General features: G+C 43.0%; 2 protein-coding genes across 4 annotated transcripts in view; one reads left to right on the top strand and one right to left on the bottom strand.

Moving 5' to 3' along the window:
* LOC102137563 (uncharacterized) overlaps positions 1 to 4,297 on the bottom strand; it is a 186,781-nt gene extending 182,484 nt beyond the window's left edge. Inside the window, exons 1-2 of the mRNA XM_065539704.1 lie at positions 4,209 to 4,297; positions 1,680 to 1,798 (exon numbers count right to left, since the gene is read on the bottom strand). Coding sequence (XP_065395776.1) covers positions 1,680 to 1,798; positions 4,209 to 4,270 — 181 coding nt within the window. The 5' untranslated portion in view covers positions 4,271 to 4,297. The remainder of the gene's footprint in view (positions 1 to 1,679; positions 1,799 to 4,208) is intronic.
* Positions 4,298 to 4,651: 354 nt separating this feature from the next.
* The window catches only part of LSG1 (large 60S subunit nuclear export GTPase 1), a 30,934-nt gene continuing 22,342 nt past the window's right edge, over positions 4,652 to 13,243 (top strand). For all 3 annotated transcript variants that reach the window (XR_012430560.1, XM_005545342.4, XM_005545344.4), the window contains exons 1-5: positions 4,652 to 4,780; positions 6,679 to 6,805; positions 10,218 to 10,338; positions 10,501 to 10,587; positions 11,145 to 11,231. Coding sequence is in view for 2 of the 3 variants with exons in the window: in XM_005545342.4 (XP_005545399.3) it covers positions 4,682 to 4,780; positions 6,679 to 6,805; positions 10,218 to 10,338; positions 10,501 to 10,587; positions 11,145 to 11,231 (521 nt within the window). In the remaining variant the exon portion in view is untranslated. The remainder of the gene's footprint in view (positions 4,781 to 6,678; positions 6,806 to 10,217; positions 10,339 to 10,500; positions 10,588 to 11,144; positions 11,232 to 13,243) is intronic.

Consider the following 13,243-nt stretch of genomic DNA (forward strand, 5'->3'; position numbering starts at 1 on the left):
GCCAGGTTCATGGCTCCCTGACTTAAGCTCTTTAACCCTGGCTGAGTCTATTAGGCTGATCACCAGTAAAGTGTAAGCTCTTCAGGGCAGGGAGTTTGTCCAGTGCTGAATCCTCAGAGTCCTGTGATGAATAAATGAATGATGAATGAGTGAATGAGTGAATGAATGAGTGAACAAATGAACGAGTGAATGAGTGAATGAATGAATAAATGAATGAGTGAGTGAATGAATGAATGGGAGAAACCTAGGACTTTCCACGTGCAGATTTTAGAGTTGGTGATTATTAATTCTACTTTTAGCCTCCTTTATTTTACTTTGCTTAACTTAACTGTATTGAGTCTCAACTTCTACAGCTAAAAGTGCAGTAAAATAACAATACCCTTTTTCACTTGACTGTCAAGAGGGAGAAAGTAACTGCAAAGTCATCTTTGAATAAAAGACACTAGCTATTCTATACATAACACGAGTTGAGAAAAAGTTCATGGGTTCAAATACATAGGATCTTGGGGCCTGTGTCACCAAAGCAAGAGGTCACTTTTCCTTGCACAGGCAAGAAAATCAATATTTGAGCACAGGGCCTCAAATTAATCCATATAATAACCACCAATAAATGTCTGCTGACAGCAGCATGACTATGGTTGACAATATTGTGTTGTATATTTCAAAGTAACTACAAGAGAGTGTTTTGAATGTTCTTACCACAAAGAAATGATAAATGAGGTGATGGATATGCTGAATACCCGGATTTGATTATTACCCAATGTATACATGTATCAAAACCACCTCATACATACATACAATTATTATATGTCAATTAAAAAGATTTTTAAAAATCTGCTGAATTATGAAACTCATGCGAGAATCCACCCATTTTCAATAGGGATAAACTGAGAATGGCAGATAATCATAGGCGGTTTCCCTACTGATTCAATTACGCTCTACAGAGGCTGCCAGACGTCTATTTTCACAACTCTCAGCCTTATGCAAACTGTTTCAATGTCCTTGTAGAAGGAGGTGGTGTATCACATGGGAAAGGAGGAGAGACCAGGCTGCAAGCTTGCCTTGGAACAACTTTTCTGCCACCAACTCATTTTTGGCCAAGGTAAGAAAGGAAAAACAAAACAGAAACCAACCCACTCTTTCCTCTCCTTCCGCAGACAGATGTGGAGCCCAGAGGCACAACAGTGTGGACCTGGAGAGCTGAAAGCAACTCCAACGTTTGTTGCTGGGTGTGGGTTTCAGAGCTTGTAACTACATTTGCTCAGACGCGGTAGAAATCAAGCGTTACGCAACCCCATGAATAGGGAACACTCCCTGTGTCACTATTTAGAAGCTGGGTGCCAGGCTGCCAATCTCCAAATCAATGCAGCCTCCTCCAGGAGCCAGCTTGTCAGAGGATCCTGGCTTTAACGGAAGTGTTCCGCTGTGTGGGGAATCGGGAGGATCGGACCCATCTTCCAGTCACCAGCCTGGTGGGTGAGAGTTTCCGCTGGCGTGAGAAAGCAGGGAGAGGGGTTCGGCTAGGCAGTGTTGTTCCTGAAGTGTGTGGGTGAAATGGCTTCTGCAGTTGGAGGGCAGGGACCTGGCCTGATTCATCATGGCAACCCCCTCACTTGGGCAGCAGCCAGCACCTTGCTCCACCCTTCATCACCACCATCATCACTCCCCCACAAGCTTACCTCGTTCCTTTTCATCTGTGTCCCATGATCTTGTCTCATCAACACCCTCAATTCCCTTCCTCCTTGTCCTTCTCACTGAACGATTATCCAGCTGGGCTTTCACCTTCATTGCTTCGTTTCTGGGGAAAGAAAATGTGTTCAGCTGTGCCCAATGGTACTCCCACAAATTACTAGGCAGTGACCTTGCAGCATTATCTCATTTGTTACCTCTTCGGGACAGGAATTGTTATTAGCCTCATTAACCAGACAAGAAGACAGAGACTCAATTGTCTGTCACTGGTAGATTTTCATAACGTCCTAGAGAAATACAAGAATTATCTATGCTTTTCTTGTCAGCTAGGAGTAGTTGCTGCTAATTAAATCTTTATGACCTTTTGACTCCTCACCATTCCTGATTATCACTTTGGTTTATTTGGTCAAGATTTATTTTTATTTTTATTTTTATTTGAGACGAAGTTTCACTCTTGTTGCCCAGGCTGGAGTGCAGTGGCACGATCTGGGTTCACTGCAACCTCCACCTCCCGGGTTCAAACAATTCTCCTGCCTCAGCCTCCCGAGTAGCTGGGATTACAGGTGCGTGCCACCACACCAGGCTAATTTTTGTATTTTTAGTAGAGACAGGGTTTCACCATGTTGGCCAGGCTGGTCTCAAACTCCTGACCTCAGGTGACCCACCCGCCTCAGTCTCCCAAAGTGCTGGGATTTCAGGCGTGAGCCACCACACCTGGTCTTATTTGGTCAAGATTTTTTAAGACCTTAGAAAAGTAACAATGGAAAACCAAAGTGTTTATTTTCTCCAGAGGTGACAAAATCTGAAAAAGGAAACTAGGATGAAGTCCCAAGTTCCTGGTTGAGCTCTAGGAATGCAATGGCAAGTTTCTTTATCTCACCTCCTAGTATTATCAAAATGTGCAATCTACCTAATCTTACTTCGTTAGTTTGATCTTTAATCACTTAGCTCTGGAGAGATAGACAGGAGCTGTCTACTAATTCAGTTTCATGGGTTTTCTTCATATCTTCCTTCTGGAGATTACGTGTAGGATTTTAAAGATACACTGTTTCTAAATTGGGAAATGGGAGAAACCATGTTCTGATGCATCCCTTTGCTCATCTGTGAGCTCTGCCTTCTCAAAGGCTTGCCAACTACTTCGCAGCTTGTCAGCGGTCCCTTGGGCATTTCAACTCACTTCAATTCAGTAAGAGGGGTAAGGTGTAGCACACAGAGGGCCTGGCAGGGAATTCAGAATGGGTGGGAGTCTGGACCCAGTTTCGCCTGATACTAACTTGCTGTGACCTTTAGCCAGTCCACTTCTGTCTTCATTTGCACCAGAAAAGAGGGGACTACTCTTGCTCCTCAAAGTGTAACCCAGGGACCAGTAACATGGGTATCACCTGGAAGCTTGTTAGAGCCACAGGCCTCACCCCAGAACTTATGAATCAGAATCTGCATGTTAACGAGATTCCAGGGGATTTATATGCACATTAAAGTGTGAGAAGCCCTGGGTTAAATGGATTCTTGATCCTATGATTTCTTTTATTTCTTTTTGGTTGTTGTTTTAATTGACAAGTAAAAATTGTATATTATGTTGTACAGCATGTTTTGATAAATGTGTACATTGTGGACTGGCTAAATCAAGCTATGCTAAGTAATATATGCATTACCTTGATCCTATGATTTAAAAATACATGTTTGGCTGGACGCGGTGGCTCACACCTGTAATCCTAGCACTTTGGGAGGCCAAGGTGGGCATTCACCTGAGGTCAGGAGCTCAAGACCAGCATGGCCAAACCCTGTCTCTACTAAAAATACAAAAATTAGCCGGGTGCGGTGGCACGCGTCTGTAATTCCTGCTACTCGGGAGACTGAGGCAGGAGAATCACTTGAACCCGGGAGGCAGAGGTTGCAGTGAGCTGAGATCACGCCAGTGCACTCCAGCCTAGGGGAAAGCGAGACTCTGTCCCAAAAAATAAAAATAAATAAATAAATAATACATGTTAACAACCCTCATTCCCCGCTCTCCCCAGGGGTGTACAGGCTAGTGACAAGCCTTGGGTTTGATTCCTGACACTGCACGCACTCAGTCTATGACTTGCTCAAGCTGCTTCCTCTCTCTAAACATCAAAACAAAGAGATGGTTCTCTGGATCAACGAGAATGTAGTTCACCAGAACACAGCCAATTCTAAGCTGACTTTCTATTATTCCCATTATAGGGAAATCAAACATTCAAGGGAGGAACAGAAGCCCAGGCCTCTAGGAGTGGAGCTGGCTCGCTGTTTTCACTTTCATTTTAATTATTTGTAAAAAGGGTAATGAAATTGTAACTAGAACCGTTAAAACATTTTTAAATTTGAAATAAAGCGTAAGTCAGTTCCTGTTAACTTTCCTTACAACCTTGCCAAGCTCCGGAAATACTATTCAGCCTCTCATTCCAAATTCACATCCAGGCGAAGACTTTTCTCCCCACGTCGCAGCTGGGGACGGCTAGGTAAACAAAAAGCCGCCGTGCTGGACCTCGGAGACACCACACCTTGGGACGCCGGCTGACAACCAGCGCGGGGAACCTCCCCGGTTCCAGCGCCTCCGAAACATTCCTCCTCGGAGTCTCCGCGTCCTTCTGACGGAAGCGGCGGGAGGCGGAGCTAGTGCCGCGCATAGGAACCGCCCTGTTTTCGAGGTACGCTAGTTTCTCGCCGGACGCTAAAGACCGACGCACAAATCAAGAATGAACCATTCTTTTAACTCAGTCATTTATCGAAACTCGAGACGTTCGCCAGGAAATCTATAGATAAGTTCCCAGAACCATTTTTTCACTTATATTCTATAATGCTGGCAAGCTCGAGACGTAAAAAGAGCACTTTAGGACAAGTCATTCTGCTTTCCCCTCTCAAGTTTGAGCCTGAACTACTTGGGCTCGCTTATCGTCACTTCCGGGGATCGAACTGTAAATCCCGGAAACTGCACGCGCGGAGCGGGGAAGCTTCGCCCAGTGGTCGTGTTGCCATGGGCCGGAGGAGAGCCCCGGCCGGTGGGTCGCTGGGACGGGCCCTTATGCGCCATCAGACTCAGCGGAGCCGAAGCCATCGTCACACTGACTCCTGGGTAAGACAGACCATGTCATCTTTCTTATCTTTTCTGTCTAGCCTGAGTGCTGCAAAATTCGGGGTCAAAAGTCAGGTAAGTTTTGTGGGAGGGACGCCTCAGCCTGGTTTTGAAGGACGAGTTGGAGTTTCTGCCAAGCCAAGTAGCAGGCCCTCCTCCTGGCAAGGCCCAGAACGCAAAGGTAGAAGAAGCTTGAAAGAAGGGTTAGTGTGTTGATAAGGCGTGGAGTGAGAATGTGAAGAGTCTTCAGTGCCAGGTCTTGAGTACGTTTTGTGTTTTGCCCAAGAAGCCACTGAAGTGCTTGGAACTTACAGAGCAGGAAAGAGACACAACGTATTTTTGTATTGATTTGTTCAAAGAATGGATCCTCCAGAAGCGGTTGGTTACTGCCAGAAATACAGAATAATTCCCTTGCTTCACCCTGACGAAGCACCCCCTAGTGGTTTAGCTCAAAGATAAATCATTCATTTTTCAGGTGTGACGGGACCTAATATTTTACTAGGCTATAGAAGGATCTTTAAAAAAAATGAATGAAGTGATTTGACTTGTGTTAATCATTCTAGACGTTATTTTCACCATTCATTCCCCCAGTAATGAATGAGAACATTTGAGTTCTAAGATCGTGTGCTAAAGTTAAGTGTGCACCTGGAGCTAACTAACCGTGTGCCACTGTCATACCAGTTGACTTTCATCCATATAGTCTACAGAGTAAACAGCATAGAGTGCTTATCAGTATTCATCAGGTTAGAGTTACTCTGGAGATTAGATTACTGGTAATTTTTATTAGTTTTGAAGAAACTTGTTATTAATGAAGCCTTTTAGGAAATAGGGGGAAGATTGAACATGAATGGTAAAGAACTGGATCCTAATTCCGTATTTTTGCTGATTCTATGACCACTTAAACCTTTGGCCTTTAATATTTATTTTTTCATCATTCAGTCATTCATTTTCAGAGACAGTGTCATGCTCTGTCACCCAGGCTAGAGTGCCATTGGTGTGATCATAACTCACCAGCTCACTACAGTCTCCACCTTCTGGGCACAGATGATCCCCCACCTTAATCTCTGACTAACTGGCATTACAGGTGCACAGCATCAGGCCCGGTGGTTGGTTGGTTGGTTTGTTTTTTGGAGAGACAGGGTCTTGCTATGTTGCTCAGGCTGATCTCAAACTCCTGGCCTCAAGCAATCCTCCTGCCTTAGCCTCTTGAGGAGCTGGGGTTACAGGCACAAGCCACCACGCCTGGCACTTTTTTTTATTTGTACCTATACTAAGTATATAGCTTAGGGTGATGGTTATCAAACTCTGGGTTGTGTCTGGAAATCAATTTAGTGGTTTGCAACTAGCTTTTTTGTTTTTACTTTTTCCCCAGCAAGATAGAGAAATATCAAAATGTGTTACATGTAATAGGGTGTGGCTTCAGTATTCTTTTGTTTCCATTTTACTGTACGGAATGGTACTTGAATGCTTGTATCATTATATGTACATACAGCTTTGGGTCACTATGTAAAATGTATTATTGTGGGGCTATATCAGGTAAAGTTTTAACTAATTTTGACTAGCAGAGTCAATCTGGGTTCAAGTTCCACCTCTGCCATTTAGCTTTCGACTATAGGCAAGTTATTTTATCTGTTGAAGCCTTAGTTTCATCATCAGTGAAGTGAAAATACAATAAAATTCACCTCAAAAGTTTTTGAAAATTAATGAAATGGTGAAAGGGAACTGCCTATTATGAGGTAAGAGCGTGCTCCTTTAAACGTTAACTATGAGTAGTATTGATTCTAAAGGGACTACAACCATCCTCAAGACCATAGACTAGTTGCAAGGAAGTTTAGAGCTTATTGGATGCCAAGAGCAGAAGAGAGCAGCTGTATTTATCACCCTGTGTTTTTTCATAGTTGCACACAAGTGAACTCAATGATGGCTATGATTGGGGTCGTCTTAATCTTCAGTCAGTGACCGAAGAGAGCTCCCTTGATGACTTCCTTGCTACTGCAGAACTTGCAGGAACAGAGTTTGTAGCGGGTAAGTTGTTTATTGCTGAGTGCATGTGACACTGTCACATTTCCATCTAGGGCTGAGGTTTTGTTTTTTGTTTTTGTTTCTGAGACGGAGTCTCGCTCAGTTGCCCAGGCTGAAGTGCAATGGCGCGATCTCGGCTCACTGCAGCTCCGCCTCCTGAGTTCAAGCAATTCACCTGCTCAGCCCCCTCCGAGTAGCTGGGACTACAGGCAGATGCCGCCACGCCTGGCTAATTTTTGTATTTTTCGTAGAGACGGAGTTTCACCATGTTGGCCAGAATGGTCTTGATCTCCTGACCTCGTGATCCGCCCACCTCAGCCTCCCAAAGTGCTGGGATTACAGGCGTGAGCCACCGTGCCCAGCCTGAGTCTTGAACAATGAATAGATGTTAGAAGGACACATGAGATAAGACCTTTTACACAGACAGGCAGAGGACTCGAGCCAAGATGTGAAGCAGCAGCCGACTTTGTTCAGAAAACGGCTAGAAGTTTGACTTTGCTAGTGCAGGGGGCGGGATGTGATGAGCACAGGTGCTGAGCAGGTGGATATGGGCCAGATTCTGGAGAGAACAAAGGTTTAAGGGAAGCTTTAAACAAGTGTGCAACATGATTTCATATTTCATTTTTCAGTGTTTTTTGGGGGGATGTGTGGGTTCCAGCTTTAATGAGCTATATAATTGGCAACTAAAAATTGTATATAGTTACAGTATATAGTGTGATGTTTGGTTTTATATTATATATGTATATATGTAGTGAAATGATTACTAAAATCAAGTAATTAACATATCCATCACCTCACATTGGTTTTTTTTGTGTGTGTGTGGTGAAAACAAGATATATACTCTCTTAGCAAATTTTGTATTATTAACTAGTAAATACATGATTATCAACTATGGGCACCAGGCTGTACATTCGATCTCCAGAACTTATTCATCCGGCCTCAGTAAAACTTCACTGTTAGACCAGTATCCTCCTATGTCCCCCACTCCTAATCTCTGCTAACCACCATCTTCTCTCTGCTTCTGTGAGCTCGACTTTATTCCACATGTAAGTGAGATCATGCAGTATTTGTCTTTCTGCGTGCCTGGGTTATTTCGCATAGCATAGTGCTTCATTCATATTGTCACAAGTGTCAAGATTTCCTTCTTTTGTAATGCTAAGTAGTTTTCCATTGTATATATACATATACCACATTTTCTTTATTCATTCATACATTGATGGGCTTTGAGGTTGGTTCCATATCTTGGCTATTGTGAATAGCGCTGCAGGGAACGTGGGAGTGCAGATGTCTAATAGGTACATGAGATTTCATTTTTTAAAAGATCACTGATGAATTTTAAGGAAGCAAGATGAGTTAGGAGACCGTATCACTTTAGTATAGCAAGAAAAACAGGCCAGAACTGAAATAGAGATAGTAGAAGAATGGAGAAGATAAGAGGAACAAGAACACTTAAGGAGCTAGAGTAAACCAGACTAATGGAGAGGGTAGCGTAAGCGAAAATGAGTGAAGGGACAAAAATAAACTGCTGGGTTTCACAATGAAATACCACTTCACCCACTAGGATAGCTAAAATAAAAGAGGCCTGTAACAAATGTTGGTGAGGATGTGGAGAAATTAGAACTTCATACATTGCTGTGGGAGTATAAAATGGTGTTGCTGTTCTATACAAAATTTTGGCAGTTCCTCAAAAGGTAAAACATAGAATTACCATCTGATCCAGCAGTGCCACTCCTGGGTGTGTGCCCGAAAGAAATGAAAACACGTCTACACAAAAACATGTACGTGTGTATTCATAGCAGCATTATTCATAATCACCAAAAAATGGAAACACCAAAAAGTCCTAAGCAGGCAAATCTACAGAAAGTAGATGATTTCCACCAGGTACCTGGGGATGGACAGTGACTGCTAATGGGTAAAGGTTTCCTTTTGGGGTGATGAAAGTATTCTAAAATGGATCATGGCGATGGCTGCACAACTCTGTGAACATACTGAAAATCATTGAATTGTATGCTTTAGCGGGTGGATTGTATAGTATGTGAATCATATCTTAGTAAAGCTATTTTCTTTTATTCTTTTTTTTTTTTTGAGATGAAGTCTCTCTCTTGCCGCCCAGGCTGGAGTGCACTGGCGTGGTCTCGGCTCACTGCAACCTCTGCCTCCCGGGTTCGAGCGATTCTCCTGCCTCAGCCTCCTGAGTAGCTGGGATTACAGGCATGTGCCACCATACCCGGCTAATTTTTGTATTTTTAGTAGAGACGGGGTTTCACCACGTAGGCCAGGCTGATCTCAAACTCCTGACCTCGTGATCCCAAAGTGCTGGGATCCGTGAGCCACCGTCCCGGTGCTATTTTCTTCTTAAAGTCAATTAGTAATCTCTGCGAGAACAGTTTTAGTGGAGTGATAGAGCCACAGCTGGAATCTAGAGAAACAGAAAGTGGGAGGTGAGGAAGTCAAGGAATGAGCAAGTTGTATTCTTCTGAGATATTTGACTGTGGCAGGGAAAGAGAAGTGTAAGGGCGTGTGTGAGAAGGATCTGGGTTAATGGTAGTATGTTCTTAGGTTATGGGGTGAGACAGTAGAGAGGGAAGTTGGAAAGATTTGTTTTGGCAGTATCTGTTAGAAGTTTACAGTTACAGGCCGGGTACAGTGGCTCATGCCTGTAACCCCAGCACTTTGGGAGGCCGAGACGGGCGTATCACCTGAGGTCAGTAGTTCGAGACCAGCCTGGCCAACATGGCAAAACCCCGTCTCTACTAAAAACACAAAAATTAGCCGGGCGTGGTGGTGTGCGTCTGTAGTCCCAGCTACTCAGGAGGCTGAGTTGGGAGAATTGCCTGAGGTTGCAGTGAACCGAGACTGCACCACTTCACTCCAGCCTGGTGACAGAGTGAGACCCTGTCTCAAAAAAAAAAAAAAAAAAAAACCGGAAAACAAGTTTACAGTTGCATATCCTATGAGCCAGCACCTCTACTTCTCAGCATCTACCCCGGAGCAGCAGAATTGCCCGGAGAACTCTTGAAGACAGATTCCTGGCCCTATCCTCTAGATTCTAGAGCATCTGATTCAGTGAGTGGGGGTTAGAGCTGCCGCATTTACATTTTTAACAAGCTCCCAGATGATGCTGTATTTTAATAATGAAAACTTGGAAACTGAATGTTCAGTAGTAGAGAAAATGTGATATAGCCACAGTATGAAATACTGTGCGGCAGTCAAAAGGAATGTAGTAACTCTGGATAGTTATTTGGTATAAAACTTCATTTGAGAATAATAATTCATCCAAGGCTAGAAGAATCTAATCAAGAAAGCTTAAGTTCTCTTAGGCTCTCATTTTTAGTTTTCTAAGTTTATCAGTATGACCAAACACTCTGTATCTACATTGCCTCTTAAGTAATAGTACTTTTCTTTATTTGAACAGAGAAACTTAATATTAAGTTTGTGCCTGCTGAGGCTAGAACTGGACTACTGTCTTTTGAGGAGAGCCAGAGAATTAAGAAGCTCCATGAAGAAAACAAACAGTTCTTGTGTATACCGAGGAGGTGAGCTGAAGAAGAATTTAGAATGCCACAAAACATACAAGGCCACTGCGTATTCGTTTTTTAAATTGCTTCTTTTTCTCAGCTACCATTATTAGATCCAAATTCCCTATCTTATTTTGGTTACTTATATGAGAAATTTTTTTCCTTCTATGATTGTTTCAGACCAAACTGGAACAAAAATACTACCCCAGAAGAACTCAAACAAGCAGAGAAAGATAACTTTCTAGAATGGAGACGTCAGCTTGTCCGGTGAGTATCATAGACTCTATGGCAACTTACCTTGAAATCCCGAGTTCAGACATTTGGTGTGCTTACACCACCGTTTGCATTTTGAAGTTTTGATTCTTTTAAAAAGGAAATGGTAGCATTCTGCTAACAAGTGCAAATGGATGTGTGCAGAAACGAGATTGCTAGGTGCATATGCGTCCTTGCACAGACAGTGAGTCGGTTACTCTGCGCGGCTCCAGGCCCTTTCCTTTCATTCACCTCTTTGGCCACTGGGCGCCCTGGAGTTGATCGCTGCTCGCCTGCACATTTTTCCAGAAAGAGTGTGGGAAAGAAGTGACTTTGTGTGACAGGGAAACTTTCAGGGCATAAATAGCTTCAGGATAAAATTTGAATCTGGTGGAGTATTGTCTAAATAAATAGTATTTTTATGGTGTCTCAGCAGGAAATATATAAAATAATTTGACTCTGGATATTTGCGCACCGTACTTATTTTTAATGTAATGAATTTGAGCATTTACACTGCTAAAAATTGTCTATTATAATCTGGCAAAGATATAAACTTCTCATTCAAAAACTAGGCTAGAAGAGGAACAAAAGCTGATCCTGACTCCATTTGAACGAAATTTGGACTTTTGGCGCCAGCTCTGGAGAGTCATTGAGAGAAGGTGAATCCATCATTTTCTTTTGTGTGATAAAGACATTGTGGGGAAGTTATATTCGATTTGGATGTTGATATAGGCTTATAGGCTCAGGGCATGAAGAATTAAGCTATGCAGAGGGTTACTAAGAATTATTATAAAAACACAATATGATACTACCATATATTTTGTATAGGTTTTTTGTTATTAGATGAATATGTTGATAAGTGTGTGAGAATAATGAACGTTTTCTATAAGATGAATTCTGAAGAACCTATATAGATATTTTAGCAAATGTATATTTAGTTTCTACTGGTAATGTGGAAAATATGAGTACGAAAAAGAGTTAAGTTCCTGCCTGCAAAGAGCATCTATGTTATGGGGCGAGGCGGATGTCACAGCTCGCGTCAGCCGACTGTCACCATGTTCAGCTAAATGCTAAGCAAAGCACCGGGAACCAGGGGCACACAAATGAATGAAATGCAGTTCTTGTACTCAGAGAACTTAATACATGCGAAAATACAGAGGGCAGTAGAGTTCCTGCTTTGCGGCGGATAGAAAGGCAGGGGGCTGAGTCATAGCAGAGAAGGAGAGGTTGATAAGTATTGAGGAAATCATGGGGTGGTTTTTATGTTTTTTAATTAGGCTCTGAAAAGAAGAAAATGATTTTGACAAATTGAGAATGAGAGATTTTTATTCTTTTTCGTGTCACACTAAGGAGAATTCCTGATTGTTGGAAGCTGATGAATCACCTGTCTAATCTCACCTATTTGGTGTAGTTAAGAGGTTTTTGTTTTCCTCAAAGAGTTTCTGAACTACTTTCAAGGATGCCATAAATGAACCTTATATTTGAAATGATGTTTTTCAACAAGGACCCTTCAGGCTGGTTTTTGTTTTCTTTGAAATCTATAACGTGAACCTAGTAAGAAGACTAGGAAACAGAATGCCTTAATTGGGATTCTCAGAAAAGAATCTTATCACATTTAGCATATTGTTATTAAGAAAACAGGGCCCAGCCCGGTGGCTCACGCCTGTAATCCCAGCACTTTGGGAGGTCGAGGCGGGTTGATCACTTGAGGTCAGGAATTTGATACCAGCCTGAGCAACATGGTGAAATCCCGTCCCTACTAAAAATACAAACATTAACCAGGCTTGGTTACTACTTGGGAAGCTGAGGCAGGAGAATCGCTTGAACCCAGGAGGTTGCAGTGAGCCGAGATCGCACCACTGCACCCCAGCCTGGGTGACAGCAAGACTCCTTCTCAACAAAAAAGAAAACAATACTTGGACTAAACTTGTAAAGGTCACTTACATTTCTTATTAGGGTGATGACAATTAAAGTCACTTGAATGCCCCCATCCTCTGCCTCTGGGGGTGTAGAAAGGGCTCTTGGGCTGGGGTGTGGGGAGGTCACAGAAGCAAGGCAAATCTCTAAGGCGGAAGAAAGGAAAGGCTTTCTGCAGATGATGGGTCCATGCAGGCTGCTTTTACTCAGGCTTGAGGGGGGCTTCGGAAGACCCACAGCCATTCTCCTGGGGAACTGGGGAGCTACTGTGAGCAGAGGAGCCTTCTCTTTGATGCCTCCTTGGTGGTTGAGGCTGTGTACTCCTGAGAATGCCCGTTTTCTCATTTCCAAAGAGAAATGGTAACAAGCGTGGAAGTACTACAGCCCGGACCTTGAGGGCAGCAGCCTCCATCTTCACACTTAATTACAGTTTTTGTTTTGTTTTCAGATATTGTCCTACTTCCTATGTTATCTGTCTTTCTTCTTTGCTCCTTTTCTTTTTCTTCTGGTTTCTGACTTTTACAGAAGAGGCCTTCCTCAGGTGTCTAGTGATGTTTATCTGTCTTTAAGAACAAAGCATTACAAGGCTGGTTGACAGGCCTACCTGTTTAGTAGAATTTGCCAACTGGTGAGCTTCACCGTAAGGTGCCTGGGCAGGGGTCAGTTTTATTTTGTCGGAATACTCCAAGATGTTAAGATCTATAGGTCTTTTCCCCAGAGCCAGTCAGTTGTGTGTGTGTGTGGTTTTGTTTTG

The sequence above is a fragment of the Macaca fascicularis genome, chromosome 2 (assembly GCF_037993035.2).
Source record: "Macaca fascicularis isolate 582-1 chromosome 2, T2T-MFA8v1.1".
NCBI lineage: Eukaryota > Metazoa > Chordata > Mammalia > Primates > Cercopithecidae > Macaca > Macaca fascicularis.